This window comes from Oncorhynchus mykiss, chromosome 6 (assembly GCF_013265735.2).
Source record: "Oncorhynchus mykiss isolate Arlee chromosome 6, USDA_OmykA_1.1, whole genome shotgun sequence".
Classification (NCBI taxonomy): domain Eukaryota; kingdom Metazoa; phylum Chordata; class Actinopteri; order Salmoniformes; family Salmonidae; genus Oncorhynchus; species Oncorhynchus mykiss.
The window spans coordinates 52,664,677-52,687,950 of NC_048570.1; the positions used below are offsets into that span (position 1 = coordinate 52,664,677).

Here is a 23,274-nt window from a genome sequence, read left to right on the forward strand (position 1 = left end):
ACAGTTGGTTGGACTGGAGGATGGTACGGTGCTCGTGGAAAGCAATGGCTGGCAACAACACCTGACTCCGTACCTCAGGCTGCTGCCACAGTTCAAGCAGTACCAGCACTTCAGGTGAATATAATTTTCATTGCACTGTATGAGGTTATTCTTCTTATCTAAACTTGGGAGATGAATTTATGTTGTGCAAGGTTGTAATGTCTTCTAAAATGTTTTTGTTATTTCCTGTTTTACAGCTTTGATGATCTGGAGCCTGTTGTTGTTGTCGCCAAGGAGCGTGCGGACTCAACGCTGACATCCTTCCTCCCTTAGATGGTCTGCCTGTACAAGCACTACGTGGACTGGACACAGCTAGACAAATGTATGTTTTTGAGAAGATCAGTGAGTTTAACGACGAAGAGGCTATGGACATCACATGCACCAAAGTGAAGGGCAGGACAGAAACAGGCTCTCCAAATATAGATTCCCTTGTTCATGCGGACCGGTCATCAGCACTATCTGCTATCTGTCTCCTAACACACACCATACGTTGCTGCTATTTTTTTTCCTGCTGCTCAACCACTTTACCCCTGATAGTATGCATATTACTACATCGTTATTGATATTGTTCTGGTACATACGGTATATTATTTGATTTATATTGAAACTATCCATTTCTGATATTGCTACTTTGAAAGTAACCATTTATACCCATCCACTTGGCAAGACTTTATTTTAACCAGGTAAGTTGACTGAGAACACGTTCTCATTTACAGCAACATCCTGGGGAATAGTTACAGGGGAAAGGAGGGGGATGAATGAGCCAATTGTAAGCTGGGGATGATTAGGTGACCATGATGGTCAGATTGGGAATTTAGCCAGGACACCAGGGTTAACACCCTTACGATAAGTGCCATGGGATCTTTAATGACCTCAGAGAGTCAGGACACCCGTTTAACGGCACCCTACACAGCGCAGTGTTCCCAATCACTGCCCTGGGGCATTGGGATATTTTTTAGACCAGAGGAAAGAGTGCCTCCTACTGGCCCTCCAACACCACTTCCAGCAGCATCTGGTCTCCCATCCAGGGACTGACCAGGACCAACCCTGCTTAGCTTCAGAAGCAAGCCAGCAGTGGGATGATGTGGCTGGGGGTTTCTTTCACATGACCCATCAATTTATTGTATCTGGTTAAACGTCATCTAATATTTATAACATTTTTATCTGGACACTTTCTGTTTACCTGGACTTTTTCCTTATTGTAGGCTACTACTTTTAACACTTTTAGTCTTAATCTTTACTACACAACTCACTGTTGAGAAAATTACCTCACATGTGAATCCTTAAAAGAGATGGGTGGGGCTGGCTTAAGAGGGTGTGAACAATGCTGAATGGGTGTAGACAAAGGAGACCTCTCCAGTAGGTACCAAAATATTCTAAGGCCATTTTCTCAAAAGTGAGTTTACAAGTTTATCAACTTTCAAAGCAGAATTACTTTTCCCATACTTTTCCCATACCATTTTGTAGCTCTGAGTCTCTACAGCTTTGCACACTCTTGGCATTCTCTCAACCAGCTTCATGAGGAAGTCACCGGGAATGCATTTGAGTTAACAGGTGTGCCTTCTTAAAATATCAACTGTTCAGAGACGGCGTGAATCAGGCCTTTATGGTCGAATTGCTGCAAAGAAACCATTACTAAAGGACACCAATAAGAAGAAAAGACTTGCTTGGGCAAAGAAACACGCGCAATGGAAATATGTCCTTTAGTCTAATGAGTCCAAATTTGAGATTTTTGGTTCCAACCGCCATATCTTTGTAAGACGCAGAGTAGGTGAACGGATGATCTCTGCATGTGTGTTTTCACCGTGAAGCATGGAGGAGGAGGTGTGATGGTGCTTTGCTGGTGACACTGTCTGTGATTTATTTAGAATTCAAGGCACACTTAACCAGCATAGCTAACACAGCATTCTGCTGCAATACGGAATCCCATCTGGTTTGCGCTTGGTGGGACTATCATTTGTTTTTCAACAGAACAATGACCAAACACACTTCCAGGCTGTGTAAAGGCTATTTGACCAAGAAGGAGAGTGATGGAGTGCTGCATCAGATGACCTGGTTCTTCACAATCACCCAACCTCAACCCAATTGAGATGGTTTGGGATGAGATGGACCGCAGAGTGAAAGAAAAGCAGTCAACAAGTGCTCACCATATGTGGGAACTCCTTCGAGACGGTTGGAAAAGCATTCCAGGTGAAGCTGGTTGAGAGAATTCCAAGAGTGTGCAAAGCTGTCATCAAGGCAACGGGTGACTAATTTGAAGAATCTTAAATATAGAATATATTTTGATTTGTTTAACACTTTTTTGGTTACTACATGATTCCATGTGTGCTACTTCATAGTTTTGATATCTTCACTATTATTCTACCATGAAGAAAATAGTAAAAATAAAGAGAAACGCTTGAATGAGTAGGTGTGTCCAAGCTTTATACTGGTACTGTAAGTATTCAGAACCTTACTCAGGACTTTGTTGAAACACCTTGGGCAACGATTAAAGCTTTGAGTCGTCTTGGGTATGACACTGCAAGCTTGGCACACCTGTATTTGGGAAGTTTCTCATTTTCAAGCTGTCAGGTTGGATGGGGAGCATTGCTGCACAGCCTTTTTCAGATCTCTACAGAGATGTTCGGGTTCAAGTCCAGGCTCTGGCTGGGCCAATCAATGATGTTCAGATACTTGTCCCGAAGCGACTCCTGCGTTGTCCTGTTGGAAGGTGAACCTTCGCCCCCAGTCTGAGGTCCTGAGTGCTCTGGAGCAGGTTTTCATCAAGATCTCTCTTTAATTTGCTCCGTTCATCTGTCCTTCAATCCTGACTAGTCTCCCAGTCACTGCTGCTGAAAAACATCCACACAGCATGATGCTGCCACCACCATGCTTCACCGTAGGGATGGTATTGGACAGGTTTCCTCCAGACTTCATATTGACACTTGACATTCAGGCCAAAGAGATCAATCTTGGATTCATCAGACCAGAGAATCTTGGGGGTTCCAAACTTCTTTCATTTTAGAATTTGAGGACCTGAAATGCTGCAGGCATTTTTTTGGTAACCTTCCCCAGATCTGTGCCTCGAGATCTAGGGAGAATTCCTTCGACCTCAGTACTTTGGTCTGAGGTCGAGGTCAGTTTTTGGTCTGATGTGCACTGTCAACTTTGGGACATTATATAGACAGGTGTGTGCCTTTCCAAATTATGTCTAATCAATTGATTTTAACACAGATGAACTCCAGTTAAGTTGTAGAAACATCTCAAGAATGATCAATAGGAAACAGGATGTGCCTGGTTGCTTTATCATTATGGGGTATTGTTTGTAGATTGAGGAGGAAAAACAATTGAATACATTTTTGAATAAGGCTGTAATGTAACAAAATGTGGAAAAAGTGAAGGTGTCTGAAAACTTTCCGAATGCACTGTAATATTAATTTACAGTTGAAGTCGTTAGTTTACATACACCTTAGCCAAATACATCTAAACTCAGTTTTTCAAAATTCCTGACATTTAATCCTAGCAACAATTCCCTGTTTTAGGTCAGTTAGGATCACCACGTAATTTGAAGAATGTGAAATGTCAGAATAATAGTAGAGATAAGTATTTATTTCAGCTTTTATTTATTTCATCACATACCCAGTGGGTCAGAAGTTTACATACACTCAATTAGTATTTGGTAGCATTGCCTTTAAATTGTTTGACTTGGGTCAAATGTTTTGGGTAGCCTTCCACAAGCTTCCCACAATAAGTTAGGTGAATTTTGGGCCATTTCTCCTGACAGAGCTGGTGTAACTGAGTCAGGTTTGTTGGCCTCCTTGCTCACACACGCCTTTTCAGTTCTGCCCACACATTTTCTATGGGATTGAGGATTTTGTGAAGGCCACTCCAATACCTTGACTTTGTTGTCCTTAAGCCATTTTGCCACAACTTTGGAAGTATGCTTGGGGTCATTGTCCATTTGGAAGACCCATTTGCAACCAAGCTTTAACTTCCTGACTGATGTCTTGAGATGTTGCATCAACACATCCACATAATTTTCCTCCCTCATGTTATCTATTTTGTGAAGTGCACCAGTCCCTCCTGCAGCAAAGCACCCCCACAAATATGATGCTGCCACCCCCGTGCTTCATGGTTGGGATGGTGTTCTTCGGCATGCCTTTTTTCTCCAAACATAACGTTGTTCATTATGGCCAAACAGTCCTATATTTGTTTCATCAGACCAGAGGACAAAGTACGATCTTTGTCCTCATGTGCAGTTGCAAACCGTAGTCTGGCTTTTTTATGGGTGTAATGGAGCAGTGGCTTCTTCCTCGCTGAGCGGCCTTTCAGGTTATGTCGATATAGGATTCTTTTTACTGTGGATATAGACACTTTGTACCTGTTTCCTCCAGCATCTTCACAAGATCCTTTGCTGTTGTTCTGGGATTGATTTGCACATGTCGCACCAAAATACGTTCCTCTCTAGGAGACAGAACGCGTCTCCTTCCTGAGTGGTGTGACAGCTGCGAGGTCCCATGGTGTTTATACTTGCATACTATTGTTTGATATAGATGAACGTGGTAACTTCAGGCGTTTGGAAATTGCTCCTAGGATGAACCAGACTTGTGGAGGTCTACCATTTTTTTCAGAGGTCTTGGCTGATTTCTTTTGATTTTCCCATGATGTCATGCAAAGAGGCACTGAGTTTGAAGGCAGGCCTTGAAATACATCCACAGGTACACCTCCAATTGACTCAAATGATGTCAATTAGCGTATCAGAAGCTTCTAAAGCCATGTTTTCATTTTCTGGAATTTTCCAAGCTGTTTAAAGACACAGTCAACTTAGTGTATGTAAACTTCTGACCCACTGGAATTGTGATACAGTGAATTATAAGTTAAATAATCGGTCTGTAAACAATTGTTGGAAAAATGACTTGTGTCATGCACAAAGTAGATGTCTTAACCCGAATTGCCAAAACTATAGTTTAACAAGAAATTTGTGGAGTGGTTGAAAACGAGTTTTAATGACTCCAACCTAAGTGCATGTAAACTTCCAACTTCAACTGTGTGTAATTAAGCCTTTGCATGTGTAATTTTTGTCTTTCTAATAAAAATTATAATTAATTTGTGGAGCACATGTCACACGCTCAATGCACATGTGAAGGTTGTTGGTGCTTGCTTTGGTGTACAAATCATTTGACCGCCCTAATTTGAGATTATTCCCTTTTATTTATGAAAAGCTGAAACTGCCTTTTATTATTTACGATTTATTTCTGAAAGTTTTGCTGAATTAAATGTATTTATATTATAGTGTTTCTGTTCCCCCAAAAACAAAAATGCATTTTCCAGTAGCCTATGTATTGCCTACCTAAAACATCCATTAATACATTTCAAGTCCTTCAAAATAGAAACTACATATCCTAATGTTACAAAGTATAATATAAACAAGATATAGGCTCTTATGGGTGGGGTAGGCTAAATAATTACAACCGAATAGGCATAAAACACTGTCAATTAATAATCATATCAATGGATGGAATCAGTGAATGAATGGCTCCAGCAACCATTACACGACCTGACAAGCTGCATAACAGATGAGGCCTAATAGAGACAAAACACCAATTATGTCGTTCAAACGACATTTACGCTTTTTTTTCTTTTTATCCTTGGGTTTCAGGGCTTCCGTAAGATCTGCAGAGAGGAAGATCCATTGCTTCAAACTTGTGAGACAACAAGAAAAGTGTGTCACGCAGTTTATATTAAAAGATAGCAAAGGGGTAATTCACTACATCACACAACACAGCTTGTTAGTACTGCAGGAAATTCATTTAGTATTTTTCATATTTACACATTAAGTGACAACCAAACAAAGAAATCATAAATATCTCTTTTAGTTAACTTTACAACAGTTATATGTGACCATTATTAAATAACTGGCAGCAACCCTATCATTTACAATGTTTGGAAACACAGTGGTTAAATAATCCAGCAAAACAAAAATGTTCTTCTCCAGTGAGTAATATTAATACAAGTAAAAACAATAATGAAATCCCTTTGTACAAAATACTCTCTATACAACAAAATCAACACAATATATTTGACAATTTGTCTGCTTAAAATGCATGGTAAAATCTGTACAGCTTAGAAACCTTTGCTGAGTGGGTGGGATTCTGTGTGTTAGCGTAGTTAATGATTGAAGCATTGGTCAGATTGATGCGTCTGTGATCCAACCATCAGAGACCGCAGGTAAAATAGCTGCCAAGACCTTCTCTCATTGGCATCAGTGCTGTGGAATTCCTGTCTAGCAGCAAATCAGCATGTTGCTGAACTTGAAGTTACTTCAAGATACATGGTTTTGAGAACTCAAACTGATATCTGTCCAGAGCAATGCTCTATTTCCCACCCTATGCATTTCCATGACAGATTGTACAGTACAAAACCATGTTAAATGTAAGGGCTAAATTCAATCTGTAATGCTGAAGATCCGCACTACAGCGCGATTGAAATGTAAAGGCAATGTTCCCAAGTTCGCAGAGACTGCATTCACGGTAAACGCTGCATATGTAATATATATTGTTTTTATTTGAATAATATGGATGGTTCCGTAAATTACCAGTGGTATATTCTTTGTCTAAAGTAACACCTCTGTGATATATGGTTAATGGTAATCTCATATACTGTACGGTGCATTCGAAAAGTATTCAGACCCCTTGAATTTTTCCACATTTTTATGTTACAGCCTTATTCTAAAATAGATTCAATATTTTTTTCCCCCTCAATCTACACACAATACCCAACAACGACAACACTAAAACAGTATAAAAAAAACTGAAATATCACATTTACATAAGTATTCAGACCCTTTAATCAGTACATTGTTGAAGCGCTTTTGGCAGTCTTCTTGTGTATGACGCTACAAGCTTGGCACACCTGCATTTGGGTAGTTTCTCCTATTCTTCTCTGCAGATCCTCTCAAGCTCTGTCAGGTTGGATGGGGAGCGTTGCTGCACAGCTATTTTCAGGTCTCTCCAGAGATGTTCGATTAGGTTCAAGTCCGGGCTCTGGCTTGGCCACTCAAGGACATTGAGACTTGTTCCAAAGCCACTCCTGCGTTGTCTTGGCTTTGTGCTTAGGGTCGTTGTCCTGTTGTAAGGTGAACCTTTCCCTCGATCCAGTCTAGTATCCCAGTCCCTGCCACTGAAAAACATCCCCACAGCATGATGCTGCCACCACCTTGCTTCACCGTAAGGATGGTGCCAGGTTTCCTCCAGACATGACGTTTGGCATTCAGGCCAAAGAGTTCAACCTTGGTTTCATCAGACCGGAGAATCTTGTTTCTCATGGTCTGAGAGTCTTTACGTGCCTTTTGGCAAAATCCAAGAGGGCTGTCATGTGCCTTTTACTGATGAGTGGCTTCCCTCTGGCCACTTCCATAAAGGCCTGATTGGTTGAGTGCTACAGAGATGGTTGTCCTTCTGGAAGGTTCTCCCATCTCCACAGAGAAACAATGGAGCTCTGTCAGAGTGACCATTGTGTTCTTGTTCACCTCCCTGACCAAGGCCCTTCTCCCCCGATTGCTCAGTTTGGCCGGGCGGCCAGCTCTGGGAAGAGTCTTGGTGGTTCCAAACTTCTTCCATTTAAGAACGATGGAGGCCACTGTGTTCTTTAGAACCTTCTTCAGATCTGTGCCTCGACACAATCCTGTGTCTGAGCAATATGGACAATTCCTCCGACCTCATGGCATGGTTTTTGCTCTGACATGGACTGTCAACTGTGGGACATTATAAAGACAGGTGTGTGCCTTTCCAAATCATGTCCAATCATTTGAATTTACCACAGGTGGACTCCAATCAAGTTGTAGAAACATCTCAAGGATGATCAATGGAAACAGGATGCACCTGAGCTCAATTTTTTGTCTTATTGCAAAGGGTCTGAATACTTATGTAAATAAGGCATCTGTTTTACATTTTGTATAAAATGTGCAAACATTTCTAAAAAACAGTTTTCTCTTTGTCATTATGGGGTATTGTGTGGAGGTTGATGAGGGAAAAAACATATTTAATCAATTTCAGAATAAGGCCGTAAAGTAACAATGTGGAGAAGTCAATAAGTCTGAATACTTTCCCGAATGCACTGTATGTGCATTGTATATTTCACAGAGGGCAACCTTGTCAAATTACATAATACACTGAAGCTTATTCTATAGCTTAGACTAGAACAGTGGGCACTAAGTGTACAGTGCTTTACAGGTTCAGAGATGACAGATATTTGCCTTAATCAGAACAGCTAAAAGAATGTAAAGCACATTTTACGAACTCCAAGAAATATCAAACTGAGGAAAGAAAAAAATGAAAAAAATGTTTGGCACTTATACTTCATCGAGAATGCTATTTCACGAGGACCAGAAATGGTTTACTTGCAGTTTACTTTAGATTTTTAAAATGAATGGATTTCAACAGTTTCCAGTACCAGTCTAGAGTACCCATTTCCAGTACCAATCTAGAGTACCAGTTTCCAGGACCTGTCTAGAGTACCAGTTAAGAGAGATCAGATAGATAAGTCCATGGTTGGTTTTAGAAGAGGAGGTATACAATGTGAAACATGTTTGAAACAGATCGTCCCATTGCTGAGCTCTCCCATAGGTAACTGTCTTTCTCTCCTTTACGTGGCACATAGCCTACAAAATGTTATTCTAGTATAAATGTAGACGTAGCGAAGCTCCACCCTTTGGCACATAAATATAGAGGTTTGAATGACTGGGTCATACTGCAATACAGATCTACACAACACTCTCACCATTCTTTAAAATCAGCAAAAACCAACTCAAAGAACAAAAAGTTCATAAATAGAGTTCATAAGGACATGGTATATGATGAGTGGCATTATAGAGAGAGCGAGCAGTTTGTTACATAGTCTCCTGCGGGAGTATATCGTTTTTAGCTTTGTCAAAAACTTCACAAAAAATGCAATGTAATATACTAAGCGGCCCTCACCTTGAGGGGTTGCATTCTTTAAAAAGGCTCCAGATTTCTCTGTTTGTCATTTCTTTTCTCAAAGTGTATTTTTTTGCTTTCTTTTTCCAGCATGCTTGTAAATTGTAATTCAGTCTGTTGCCTGAAGTGGGTAGCGGTGAGTCAGTTTGTGGTTGTGAGAGGGTGGTGGTAAGAGTGCGGATGTGTGTGTGTAGGATGAAGTCCAGCGGGCCGAGGAGATGCCAGATTTGTATGCATGCATAAATGTGTGTGTAGCATGAAGTATGTATGTGACTGTAGTGTTTGTATGTACCACTTATCTGTGTGAGTGTCAGCTTGTGTATGACTCACTGTGGCCTGAAGCATAAGTACGTATCGTTTACTGTATGTATGTATACTGTATACAGGTGTGTGTGTGTGTGTGTGTGTGTGTGTGTGTGTGTGTGTGTGTGTGTGTGTGTGTGTGTGTGTGTGTGTGAAAAAGGGTGTGTAGTTGAAGGGATCAGGAGGACTAAGGGTAAAGAGTAGGAGTAGGGAGGCAGTGAAGCAAGAGGCCTCCCTTACACCTCGCTCTCGGTAGAGGGTTTGCGTGCGGGGGTCCAGCCGGTGTCAGGCAGGCTGTGTTGGGGGTGGCGTTGGGGTGTGACGGTGACGGGGGTCAGCGTGTTTATGGACGAACACTCCGACGTCTCCTCTTGGAGCAACTGCTCTGTCTCGCCGTCGTCCAGCGAGGCGCTGCTGGCCTGCAGGGACACAGTGTCCGTGCGCATGCATGTGTGCAGACCACCACGTGACGGCTTCAGCTGCTTCAGGTCCTCCCAGTACAGCTCCTCGCTGGAGAGGAGACACACTCCTTCCACGATGCGGATCTTCTCCTTGGTGTAGCCACTGTCCCCGCCCCCCTGAGGAAGGAGAAAGAAGACACAGTAGAATGTTTAGCTGTGTTAGCCTTGCGCATGACATAGACATCAACCATAATCACACATCTAGGGTCAGATGATCATATCCCTAAAAGCATATGAGGGGATGAAGAATATCTGACCCTACATAAGTAGTTAGTGGAAAACTAATCCTGTATCAGTGGTTAGAGAGCAGCCATTTTGGAACAACTCATCAGAAAACAACTACAAACACTCCAGAGCAGGATGTTGTTGTAAATCTCTACCCATGCACAGTAGTAGTTTCCTTTCAGTGAGATGTCCTCTGGTCTTTCAGTTAGTTTTGTCATCAGTGCTTATGTGTTGAGTAGGGAAACTATGGAATATCAAATGTGTCATCTCTTTACTGCATTTATGGAGAAACAATTTGTTAGATTTTTTTGTGACTGGATTTTTTTGTGACTGGATTTTTTTGTGACTGAAACTGCTCCAGGTAATCAAAAGGTTAGAGTTGGGCTCAGGACTACATATGATAAACAGTGAATTCCCCCAAAATAAGACTGTGTAAAATGTCAGACATACAATACATAAAGTGAAAGGGTTTGCCAAACAAAGAACAGACTTTTCAATACCTCATTATTTGATATTATTAGGTCCATCCAAAGCCATAGATAGAGAAAGTGCATTCCAAAAGTATTCACACCCCTCAACTTTTTCCACGTTTAGGGTTATAAGGTGGAATTAAAATAGATTTTTGTCAACGACCTACACAAAAATGTATTATTTGCATATTATTTATTTTTTAATTCTCCAAACTGTCAAGTTGGTTGCTGATCATTGCTAGTCTTGCCATAGATATTCAAGACTATTTAAGTCAAAACTGTAACTTGGCCACTCCGGAACATTCAATGTCGTGTTGGTAAGCAGCTCCAGTGTACACCGGCTTGCGAAAGTGTTCACCCCCCTTGGCATTTTTGCTACTTTGTTTCCTTACTATCTGGAATTAAAATATATTTTTTGGGGGTTTGTATCATTTGATTTACACAACATGTATATCCATTTGAAGATACATTTTTGTTTATTTATTTGTTGTGAAACAAACAAGAAATAAGACAAAAAAACAGAAAACTTGAGTGTGTAACTATTTCACCCTATCACTACTATTTTATTTTAGCAATGGCTTTTTTTCTGGCCACCCTTCCACAAAGCCCAGCTCTGTGGAGTGTACGGCTTAAAGTGGTCCTGTTGACAGATATTCCAATCTCCACCGTGGAGCTTTGCAGCTCCTTCAGGGTTATCTTTAGTCTCTTTATTGCCTATCTAATTAATGACCTCCTTGCCTGCTCCATGAGTTTTGGTAGGCGGCCCTCTCTAGGCAGGTTTGTTGTGGTGCCATATTCTTTCCATTTTTTAATAATGGATGTAATGGTTCTCCGTGGGATGTTCAAAGTTTCAGATAAAAATTATAACTCAACCCTGATCTATACTTCTCCACAACTTTGTCCCTGAGCTGTTTGGAGTGGTGTTGAAGACTCTGGGGTCTTTCAAAACAGGTGTATATATACTGAGATCATGTGACACTTAAATAAAAATCCACTTGTGTGGGCTCTTTGCTTGACACCATGGGAGAATCAAAATAAATCAGCCAAGACCTCAGGAAAATAAATTGACCTCTACAAGTCTGGTTCATCCAGTTCATCGACGCGGTGGGCCTTTACGGCTGGGAATGCAAGTTTGTGTTCCTTTTTTTTGGATTCCGCGAGCGCTAGCTGCCTGTACTACAGACACCTGTTGTTGTCGTGGGAAAGATTCATTGTTGTCTTTTCGTAAAACAACTGATTGCAGTAAAGAGCCAATCTGGATACTAAGGAGACCCTGAGGGAAATTGACGAGTACCAACAGCTTTACGCTATGGAGGAACAACATACCCCTTCATGGAAAGATCCGACCACCTCACAAAAAAACTTCAACCCAACCAAAAAATTAAAACTGATTAATCTACAGATACGGACGATATCCTTACCATTGCGGTAGAGGCTAGTGCTCTGGCTGGAATCCATGCAACACTTGAACAGTTGTGTGAGGAGGTAGCAGGGCTGAGTGGGGGTTTGGAGTTCAGCCAGAGTAAAATTCTCACGCTCCAAAGAGAAAACATGACACTCACAGCCAAGGTAAAAATCCACGATTCCAACATGGATTGTCTACTCAGGGAAAACAGGGTGATGAAGAAGTCGCTACTAGACATACAAAGTCGTAGTATTCGTGAAAATATTTTTTTCCCGGGGATTTCTGAAGATGCAGCCAATAATCCAGAGGGTGCGATCAGAGAATTCATGCAATCTGCCTTGAAACTTCCCATAGAGACTGTAAACAAGGTGGCTTTCCACCGAGTACACAGAGACAAAATTTGAACACTACCAACAAAAGTGGCTGATCAAAAGCAGAGGAAGGGAGCTTAAAGGGATCAAATTCGGTCTCAATGACCAATTACCAAGGGAGATAAACAAACGCCATAAGAGACTGTATCCGTTAGAAAGACAACAAAGGAAGGATGGTAGGTGTGCCTTTATCATTGTGGACAAACTCTTTATAGATGGACAGCTATTCCGAGACAGCTCCATAACACCGTGGCTGTACTAAATTTTACAGAGAGTTCAGGTTATGAAAAAAAGAAGGTATGGGAACTGTAAAATTATCTGAACATTATCAAGTGGATATGAACACACACATACTCAATTACATGCTTGCTTATACATAAGGACACACCTGATCTCGCACTCCTCTCTCACTCTTCTCTCTATTGTCGAGAACTCTTTTATAATTTGTGTTTATCGTTTGTCTATCTTTTTATGTATTTGTCTAAAAGTTTATATATGTTTACAACAAGCAGGAGGAAGATATCAGAATAGGGGAATTGGGGAATAATAACATATTGTATGGAATACATTTGTTCTGTTGTGAAGCTGTCTCTAGAGTAATGCAAGGTCTCTTTCATGATCATGTGAAATGTCAATTGCTATGGAAATGCTGGGATGTGTTTTTCAATTATGTTAAAGGTAATTATGAAGCAACTATGATGGTGATACGATATGGATTACAATTATCATCATGAATATCAATATGTTACACACAGACACTCAACCATGCAAATTGGCAGAGTTATTATTTATTTGGACATCACACATTATAGTCTTACTCTTATACAGACATTGTACACACTCACTATATCACATCCAATATCATACACATCAACCTACTCAGATTTGCTACACACATAATATCTTGTCTCAATTTTCTAACATCTGTGGTATTGGCTCACAGGCAAACAGGCAAGGGAATAAAACAAATATTTCTAGAACCTATTTCTTGAATTCTAAATATCAAACATTTGAAAGCTCTAGTTTTGACCTTCATAATACCTCGAATGGCAGTAACTTTACAAGCACTAATTATGGTCAATTTGGACTGAGAATAGTATCTAGTTATCGTAAGGGGTGAAATACGTATAGCCAGTTATAATTGTAATCGTTTAGCAGATTATAAAAAAGAAGATCAGTCTTTACACGGCTAAAAGAAAAGGAATATAACATACTGTATACTGTTTACAGGAAACTCACTCTACATCCTTAGATGATGTTGCGTAGAAAAAGGAATTGGGTGGTGAAATAATTTTCCGTCATGGACAAAGGAACTCAAAGGGTGTGATGATATTAATTAACAAACATTTCGATCTGAATGTGCAAATAGTCAGGAATGATTCGCAAGGAAGGTGGATCATTTTGAATATGAAAGTGGACGAAAAAGAGATTTGACTCTGAGTATACTACTAGCCAACACCCAGTCTCTTGACAACAAGGTAGATGAAATTCGAGCAAGGGTTGCCTTCCAGAGAGACATCTGAGATTGAAACATTTTCAGTTTCATGGAAACATGGCTCTCTCGGGACATGTTGTCAGATTCGGTTCAGCCACCGGGCTTCTCCATGCATCGCGCCGACAGAGATAAACACCTCTCTGGGAAAAGGAAGGGCGGGTGTGTATGCTTTATGATTAATGACTCATGGTGTAATCATAACAACATACAGGAACTCAAGAGACTTCTGCTCACCCGATCTAGAATTCCTTACAATCAAGTGCCAGCCATTTTACCTACCAAGAGAATTCTCGTCAGTTATAGTCACAGCTGTGTACATTCCCCCTCAAGCAGACACCAAGACGGCCATCAAGGAACTTCACTGGACTATATGCCAACTGGAAACCATACATATCCTGAGGCTGCATTTATTGTTTATTGTGGGCAATACCGTCGACCACTGCTACTCTAACTTCCGCGATGCATACAAAGCCATCCCCCACCCTCCCTTCGGCAAATCCGACCGCAACGCCATCTTGCTCCTTCCGTCTTATAGGAAGAAATTCACAGGATGTACCAGTGACGTGAACCATTCAATGCTGGTCCAACCAATCGGAAGCCACACTTCAAGAATGTTTTGATCATGCAGACTGGAATGTGTTCCGGTCAGCCTCAGAGAACAACATCGACCTATACGCTGACTCAGTGAGTGCATTTATAAAGAAGTGCATTGGAGATGTTCTACCCACTGTGACTATTAAAACCTACCTTAACCAGAAACCATGGATGGATGTCTGAATATAAACAGTGTAGCTATTCCCTCCGCAAGGCAGTCAATCAAGCGAAATGCCAGTACAGGGACAAAGTGGAGTCGCAATTCAATGGCTCAAACATGAGACGTAAAATAAATCCAGCAACGTCACGGACCCAACGTCACGCTTCCAGACAAACTAAACACCTTCTTTGCCTGTTTTGAGGATAATACAATGCCACTGTCGTGGTCCACTAACAAGGACTGCCCCCCCCTCCCTCCCTCCCCTCCGTGGCTGACATGAGTATAACATTTAAACGTGTTAACTCTCGCAAGGCTGCTGGCCCAGCTGGCATCCCTAGCCGCGTCCTCAAAGCATGCGCAGACCAGCTGGCTGGTGTGTTTACAGACTTATCAAATCACTCTCTATCCCAGTATGTTGTCCCCACATGCTTCAAGATGGCTACCATTGTTCCTGTACCCAAGAAGGCAAAGATTACTGAACTAAATGACTACCGCCCCGTAGAACTCACTTCTGCAACATGAAGTGCTTTGAGAGACAAGTCAAGGATGATATCACCTCCACCTTACCGGCCACCCTAGACCCACTTCAGTTTGCATACCGCCCCAACAGGTCCACAGACGACGCAATCGCCATCACACTGCCCTATTCCATCTGGGCAAAAGGAATACCTATGTAAGAATGCTGTTCATTGACTACAGCTCAGCATTCAACACCATAGTACCCTCCAAGCTCATTCAATCATCAAGTTTGCAGACGACACTACAGTGGTAGGCTTGATTACCAACAACGACGAGAGCCTACAGGGAGGAGGTGAGGGCACTCAGATTGTGGTGTCAGGAAACAGCAGAGGGAGCACCCCCCTATCCACATTAAAGGGACAGCAGTGGAGAAGGTGGAACGTTTTAAGTTCCTCTGCATACACATCACAGACAAACTGAAATGGTCCACTTCCACAGACAGTGTGGTGAAGAAGGAGCAACAGCGCCTCTTCAACCTCAGGAGGCTGAAGAAATTTGGCTTGTCACCCAAAACCCTGACAAACTTTTCCAGATGCACAATCGAGAGCATCCGATCGGGCTGTATCACAGCCTGGTAAGGCAACTGTGCACCGCACTCAACTGCAAGGCTCTCCAGAGGGTGGTGCGGTCTGCACAACGCATCACCGGTGGCAAACTACCTGCCCTCCATGACACCTACAGCACCCGATGTCACAGGAAGGCCAAAAAGATCATCAAGGACATCAACCACCCGAGCCACTGCCTGTTCACACCGCTATCATCCAGAAGGCGAGTTCAGTACAGGTGAATCAAAGCTGGGACCGAGAGACTGAAAACAGCTTCTATCTCAAGGCCATCAGACTGTTAAACAGCAATCACTAACTCAAAGCTGGGTACGAGAGATTGAAAACAGCTTCTATCTCAAGGCCATCAGACTGCTAAACAGCAATCACTAACTCAGAACAGGCCACATCACAAGTCACTTTATACAATGCACTCTAAATAATGCCACTTGAATAATGTTTACATATCTTACCTTACTCATATCATATGTTTATACTGTTTTTTATACCATTTACTGCACCTTGCCTATGCCGCTCGGCCATCCATATACTTACATGTACATGTTCTCATTCAGCCCTTTAGATTTGTGTGCATTAGGTCGTTGTTGGGGAATTGTTAGATTACTTGTTAGATATTACTGCACTGTCGGAACTAAAAGCACAAGCATTTCGCTACACTCGCATTAACATCTGCTAACCATGTGTATGTGACAAAAAAAAACTTGATTTGATTGTGTGTATGCCAGTGACACACAATCTCAATGGAATCAATTTTAAATTCAGGCTGTAGTACAACAAAATGTCGAAAAAGTCAAGGGGTGTGAGCATTTTCTGAATGCACTGTTTGTTTCTACATTTAAAAAATCATTAGTAAAGTCAGTCATCAGAAAGAGTCAGTTGTCACACATGACCAAGCAGAGGAACAATAGTAGACACATGAGAGAGAGAGCATGTACACATGTTAGGTGAAGGTGGGGACAAGAGAAAGAGACACAAGGAGTGGGAGATACAAGAGGAGTGAAAAAGAGAGTGATAAGGTTGATTGATGGAGGGATTCCCCCATGGTGTGTGACTACCTCTGCGCAGGACAAAACAGGTCAAAAGAATAAAGGAGAGAGGCTGTTGTAAGGATGAGAGAGCTGCAGTGAAGGAGAGGGGAAGAGAAGAAAAGAGAGATGAGTGGACGGGTCGGCCACCACTTGTGCCTCTTCATGTTTGGTTATAATAAAACTACTGTAAAGCAATCTATCTACAGCATAGGAGATAGAGACAAACATTGAAAAATAGTATTTGTCTCAATGGTTACTTCTAGCCATACCTTTTGAAACCCGGTCATAATAGGCATACAGAATCCCAATGGATTCACATAAAACGTATCCATTACTCTATTAAAACATTAGGTACTTTCTTATTCTCATCAAAGTCTGAAGTGAGAGATAAGGCCCAGATTCAGTAAACGTTTGCACCAGTGCAAACATTGCATGTTATTATATAAGAATAACATACGTTTCTGTTTCACCTTCAAATCGTGATTTCACAATTATGCTTTAGACCCTCCAGAAAAATATCTGCTGCAAATGCTTGCACATGAAAAAAGCTAGGCTAGAACTCTGTCGTAATTTTATTGAAATACTAAATAGGCCTGGGTAGTTACCTCTTTCTTATATCGTAGCTGGTTGTAAATGGGCGGCTTTTGAGAGGTCTCAATCTTGACCTCTTGCGTTGACGTCCTATATGAGGGGTTACTGTAGGTCAGGTTGCTGACCCCGGGGTCAGCAAACTTGGATTTTTTGTGTCTGAGGATAGAAAGATGGGTAAACACATTGTACACACAGTCCACTGGATAAAACTGTCCATTGGGTGGCTATCTAGGTTAGCTCCCACAACAGACAAATGTCACAGGTCTAATATAGCTTCCTCTCTGTGTGATCTTTGTCTGCACTGACATGAAACAACAAGTTACATGACAGTAACATTGGCCAAATCTATTGGTGCTAAAATTGTTTGCACCTAATCACTTATTTCAGATCTGGGCAGATAAAGGGATGGAGAATAGACATATATACACTACCGTTCAAAAGTTTGGAGTCACATAGAAATGTCCTTGTTTTTGAAAGAAAAAATTAAAATAACATCAAATTGATCAGAAATACAGTGAAGACATTGTAAATGACTATTGCTGCTGGAAACGGCATAATATTATGGAATATCTACATAGGCGTACAGAGGCCCATTATCAGCAACCATCACTCCTGTGTTCCAATGTCACGTTGTGTTATTCAAGTTTATCATTTTAAAAGGCTAATTGATCATTAGAAAACCTTTTTGGAATTATGTTAGCACAGCTGAAAACTGTTGTTCTAATTAAAGAAGCAATAAAACGGGCCTTCTTTAGACAAGTTGAGTATCTGGAGCATTAGCATTTGTGGGTTCAATTACAGGCTCAAAATGGTCAGAAACAAAGACCTTTCTTCTGAAACTCGTCAGTCTATTCTTGTTCTGAGAAATGAAGGCTATCCCATGCGAGAAATTGCCAAGAAACTGAAGATCTCTTACAACGCTGTGTACTACTCCCTTCACAGAACAGCGCAAACTGGCCCTAACCAGAATAGAAAGAGGAGTGGGAGGCCCCAGTGCACAACTGAGCAAGAGGAAAAGTACATTAGAGTGTCTAGTTTGAGAAACAGACATCATTAAATAGTACCTGAAAAAAAACAGTCTCAACGTCAACAGTGAAGAGGCGACTCCGGGATGCTGGCCTTCAAGGCAGAGTTGCAAAGAAAATGTAAAATCTCAGACTGGCGAATAAAAAGAAAAGATTAAGATGGGCAAAATAACACAGGCACTGGACAAAGGAACTCTGCCTAGAAGGCAAGCATCCCGGAGTCGCCTCTTCACTGTTGACTTTGAGACTGGTGTTTGCCGGGTACTATTTAATGAAGCTGCCAATTCAGGACTTGTGAGGCGTTTGTTTCTCTCCCACAAATGCTGATGCTCCAGATACTCAACTAGTCTAAAGAAGGAGGTTTTTTGCTTCTTTAATCAGAACAACAGTTTCCAGCTGTGCTAACATAATTATAAAAGGGTTTTCTAATTATCAATTAGCCTTTTAAAATGATAATGTTGGATTAGCTAACGCAACGTGCCATTGGAACACAGGAGTGATGGTTGCTGATAATGGGCCTCTGTACGCCTATGTAGATATTCCATTAAAAATCACAGTTTCCAGCTACAATAGTCATTTAAAACATTAACAAAGTCTATACTGTATTTCTGATCAATTTTATTCGATTTTAATGGACATTTCTAAGTGATCCCAAACTTTTAAACGGTAGTGTACATATACTTTTTATTACTAGCACTAACTTTGTTGATGACTTCTTAATTGAGGAACATTTTACTTACTATGACTAATGTAGTTGTCTCACCTAGCTACTTTAAGATGAATGTACTAACAATAAATTGCTCTAGATTAGAGCTTCTGATAAATTACTCAAATGTAAATGTCAAATGACAGGAATTTTGAGTATTTAGAGAGGACTTGGTCTTACCTGTAAATAATGAAGGCAGTGATGATTATCAGGATGGCCAGAATGGTCAACGCTCCTCCAATCACATAGCTGATATGAAGCCCCTCCCCTGTGAAAGAAGCGTTGCAGATGAACATATCAAATTGTATTTGTCACATGCGCCGAACACAACAGGTAGACCTTACTTACAAGCCCTTAACCAACAATGCAATTTTAAGAAAATACCAAAAAAAAAAGAGAAGAATAACAAACAATTAAAGAGCAGCAGTAAATATCAATAGTGGGGCCATATACACGGGGTACCAGTACAGAGTCAATGTGCGGGGGCACCGGTGTCAAGGTAATTGAGGTAATATGTCCATGTAGGTAGAGTTATTAAAGTGACTATGCATAGATAATAACAGACAGTAGCAGCAGCATAGAAGGGGGGGAGGGGGGGGGGGGTCAATGCAAATAGTCTGGGTGGCCATTTGATTAGCTGTTCAGGAGTCTTATGGCTTGTGGGTAGCAGCTGTTGAGAAGCCTCTTGGACCTAGACTTGGCGCTCCAGTACCGATTGCCGTGCGGTAGCAGAGAGAACAGTCTATGACTAGGGTGGCTGGACTCTTTGGCAATTTTTAGGGACTTCCTCTGACACCTCCTGATATAGAGTTCCTGGATGGCAGGAAGCTTGGCCCCAGTGATGTACTGGGCCATAGGCACTACCCTCTGTAGTGCCTTGCGGTCGGAGGCCGAGCAGTGGCCATACCAGGCAGTGATACAATCCGTCAGGACGCTCTCGATGGTGCAGCTTTAAAACCATTTGAGGATCTGAGGACCCATGCCAAATATTTTCAGTCTCCTGAGGGGGAATATGTTTTTTTCATGCCCTCTTCGCGACTGTCTTGGTATGTTTGGACCATGTTAGTTGGTTGGTGATGTGGACACCAAGGAACTTAAAGCTCTCAACCTGCTCCACTAAAGCCTCGCCGATGAGAATGGGGACATGCTTGGTCCTCCATTTCCTGTAGTCCACGATCATCTCCTTTGTCTTGATCATGTTGAGGGAGAGGTTGTTGTCGGTGATAAGGCCTACCACTGTTGTGTCATCAGAAAACTTAATGATGGTGTTAGAGTCGTGCCTGGCCTTGCAGTCATGAGTGAACAGGGAGTACAGGAGGGGACTGAGCACGCACCTCTGAGGGCCCCCATGTTGAGGATCAGCGTGGCAGATGTGTTGTTACTTACCTTTACCACTTGGGGGAGGACCGTCAGAAAGTCCAGGATCCAGTTGCAGAGGGAGGTGTCTCGTCCCAGGGTCCTTATCTTAGTGATGAGCTTTGAATGCACTATGGTGTTGAACGCTGAGCTGTAGTAAATGAATAGCATTCTCACATAGGTGTTCCTTTTGTCCAGGTGGGAAAGGGCAGTGTGAAGTGCAATAGAGATTGCATCATTTGTGGATCTGTTAGGGCGGTATGCAAATTGGATTTGGTCTAGTGTTTCTGGCATAATGGTGTTGATGTGAGCCATGAACAGCCTTTCAAAGCACTTCATGGCTAAAGACTTGAGTGCTACGGGTTTGTCGACGTTTAGGCAGGTGACCTTAGTGTTGTTGGGCACAGGGACTATGGTGGTCTGCTTGAAACATGTTATTACAGACTCAGACAAGCAAAGGTTGAAAATGTCAGTGAAGACACTTGCCAGTTGATTAACGCCTGCTCAAAGCACACATTCTAGTAATCCTTGTGGACCAGCGGCCTTGTGAATGTTGACCTGTTCAAAGGTCTTTTCTCACATCGGCTGCGGAGAGCTTAATCAAACAGTCGTCCAGAACAGCTGATGCTCTCATGCATGTTTCAGTGTTACTTGCCTCGAAGCGAGCATAGAAGTTATTTAGCTCGTCTGGTAGGCTTGTGTCGCTGGGCAGCTCTCGGCTTTGCTTCCCTTTGTAGTCTGTAGATTGCAAGCCCTGCCACATCTGACGAGTGTCGGAGCCGGTGTAGTACAATTCGATCTTAGTCCTGTATTGATGCTTTGCCTGTTTGATGGTTCGTCGGAGGGCATAGCGGGATTTCTTATAAGCTTCCGGGTTTCAGTGCCAGTAATCCATGGTTTTTGGTTAGGGTATGTACGGTATGCAACTATTGATAAAGCCAGTGACTGATATGGTGTACTCCTCAATGGCATTGGAAGAATCCCAGAACATATTCCAGTCTGTGCTAGCAAAACAGTCCTGTAGTTTAGCATCTACTTCATCTAACCACTTCTTTATTGACCGAGTCACTGGTGCTTCATGCTTTAATTTGTGTTTGTCAGCAGGAATCCGGAGGATAGAGTTATGGTCAGATTTGCCAAATTGAGGGCGAGGGAGAGCTTTGTACGCGTCTCTGTTTGTGGAGTAAAGGTGGTCTAGAATTGTTTTTCCTCTGGTTGCACATTTAACATGTTGATAAAAATGAGGTAAACTGATTTAAGTTTCCCTGCATTAAAGTTCTCGGCCACTAGGAGCGCCGCCTCTGTATGAGCGTTTTCCTGTTTGCTTATGGCGGAATACAGTTCATTGAGTGCAGTTTTAGTGCCAGCCTCAGTCTGTGGTGGTATGCAGACATCTATGAAAAATACATATGAAAACTCTCTAGGTAGGTAGTGTGGTCTACAGCTTATGAGATACTCTACCTTAGGCGAGCAAAACCTTAAGACTTCCTTAGATATCGTGCACCAGCTATTGTTTACAAATATGCATAGGCCCCCGCTCTGTGTCTTACCAGAGGCTGCTGTTCTGTCCTGCTGATAGTGTATAATCGGCCAGTTGTCCGTTCTTAATGTCGTCGTTCAGCCACGACTCGATGAAACATAAGATATTACAGTTTTTAAATGTCCTGTTGGTAAGATATATACAGTACGTGCTTTCAGTTTGTCCCATTTATTCCCCAGCCATTGAACGTTAGCTAGCAGAATGGAAGGCAAGGGCAGATTAGACACTCGTCGCGTGATCCTCACAAGGCACTCAGATCTCTTTCCGCAAAACCTTTTCCTGCAAATCATGGGGATCTGGGCCTGGTCGGGTGTCTATAGAAGCATATCCCTCCCGTCCGACTCAATGAAGAACTCTTCGTCCAATTTGAGGTCCCAGTTCTGATGTCCAGAAGCTCTTTCCGGTCATAAGAGACAGTAGCAGCAACATTTTGCACAAAACAAGTTACGAACAATGCGAAAAAACTAACAAAATATCATGGTTGGTTAAGAGCCGATAAAAACGGCAGCCCTCCCCTCCGGCGCCATTTTCCTCCAACATCAACCAATGAGTGGATTACACTGCTATAACATCTAAACAATTAGATATAGCCTATAAAATCAACACTGTACATTTGAAAGTGAATAATTTATTATGATGATAGTAATGATGATGCAAAGTGTGATGAAGATGCTACTGAGGGTAATAATCATGATAATGATGATGATGGTGAAGCTGACTGATCTTTATCTTACCGTGAGGAGCCGTCACCACGTTGCTCTCTAAGCAGCCCTCCACACTCAGGGTCTTGTCTGTGCAGCTACAAAACGGGATGTAAAAAAACCAAAAGATTTACCATCAAACTGAGCCTATACTTTGTCACAAACTGAAGATATAAAAGTAAAGCATAGTGATACAAGGTATTTAGTCAATATTCATATAAGACAGCACTCATTATGTATCAATATGATCCCTTCAAGTCATGGCCAATGAGGTAAAATGTCAGGCCTGTTGTTGACATACTTAATCAGTGGGGGTCCTTGCTGAGGCGTGTCTGTGGGGGCTTTGGGGATCTTGTTAGGGGCTGGGGTGCTGGTGGTCTCTCTGTCTGGTGAGGTTGGCACATAACCTGAGACTAAAGAAGAGGAACAATGACTAATGTTTTAAAGATAAATAAACAGATCACACACAAAACTGGAATGTTGCTTATCAAAATAAGTTGTTTCTCACATGCATGCAAGTACACACACACACACACACACACACGCACACGCACAAACTCACTTGTGGAGCAGGGCCTGCTGTCTGGTTCATCAGGGCAGGCACAGACAAAACTGTTTGTATTAGCGAAGCAGAGATGAGTACATCCTCCATTATTCACCCCACAGTGGTTAGTGCCTGCATGGAAAAGAAAAGGCTTACTTTAACCTGTTAAACATTTGTGGCATTTTCACAACGGCACATACAGTATAAATACATTTTATTGGTCA

At 41.9% G+C, this 23,274-nt stretch overlaps 1 protein-coding gene across 4 annotated transcripts in view; it reads right to left on the minus strand.

Annotated features, from left to right (window-relative positions):
* Positions 1 to 8,984: 8,984 nt before the first annotated feature.
* lrp4 (low density lipoprotein receptor-related protein 4) overlaps positions 8,985 to 23,274 on the minus strand; it is a 218,433-nt gene continuing 204,143 nt past the window's right edge. For 3 of the 4 annotated variants that reach the window (XM_021606795.2, XM_021606794.2, XM_036980426.1), the window contains exons 33-38: positions 23,069 to 23,182; positions 22,808 to 22,919; positions 22,540 to 22,604; positions 19,090 to 19,177; positions 17,193 to 17,334; positions 8,985 to 9,874 (exon numbers count right to left, since the gene is read on the minus strand). In XM_021606795.2, coding sequence (XP_021462470.2) covers positions 9,533 to 9,874; positions 17,193 to 17,334; positions 19,090 to 19,177; positions 22,540 to 22,604; positions 22,808 to 22,919; positions 23,069 to 23,182 — 863 coding nt within the window. In that variant the 3' untranslated portion in view covers positions 8,985 to 9,532. Of the gene's footprint in view, positions 9,875 to 16,614; positions 16,678 to 17,192; positions 17,335 to 19,089; positions 19,178 to 22,539; positions 22,605 to 22,807; positions 22,920 to 23,068; positions 23,183 to 23,274 lie in introns of all 4 variants that reach the window. The other variant, XM_021606797.2, reaches the window with a different exon arrangement.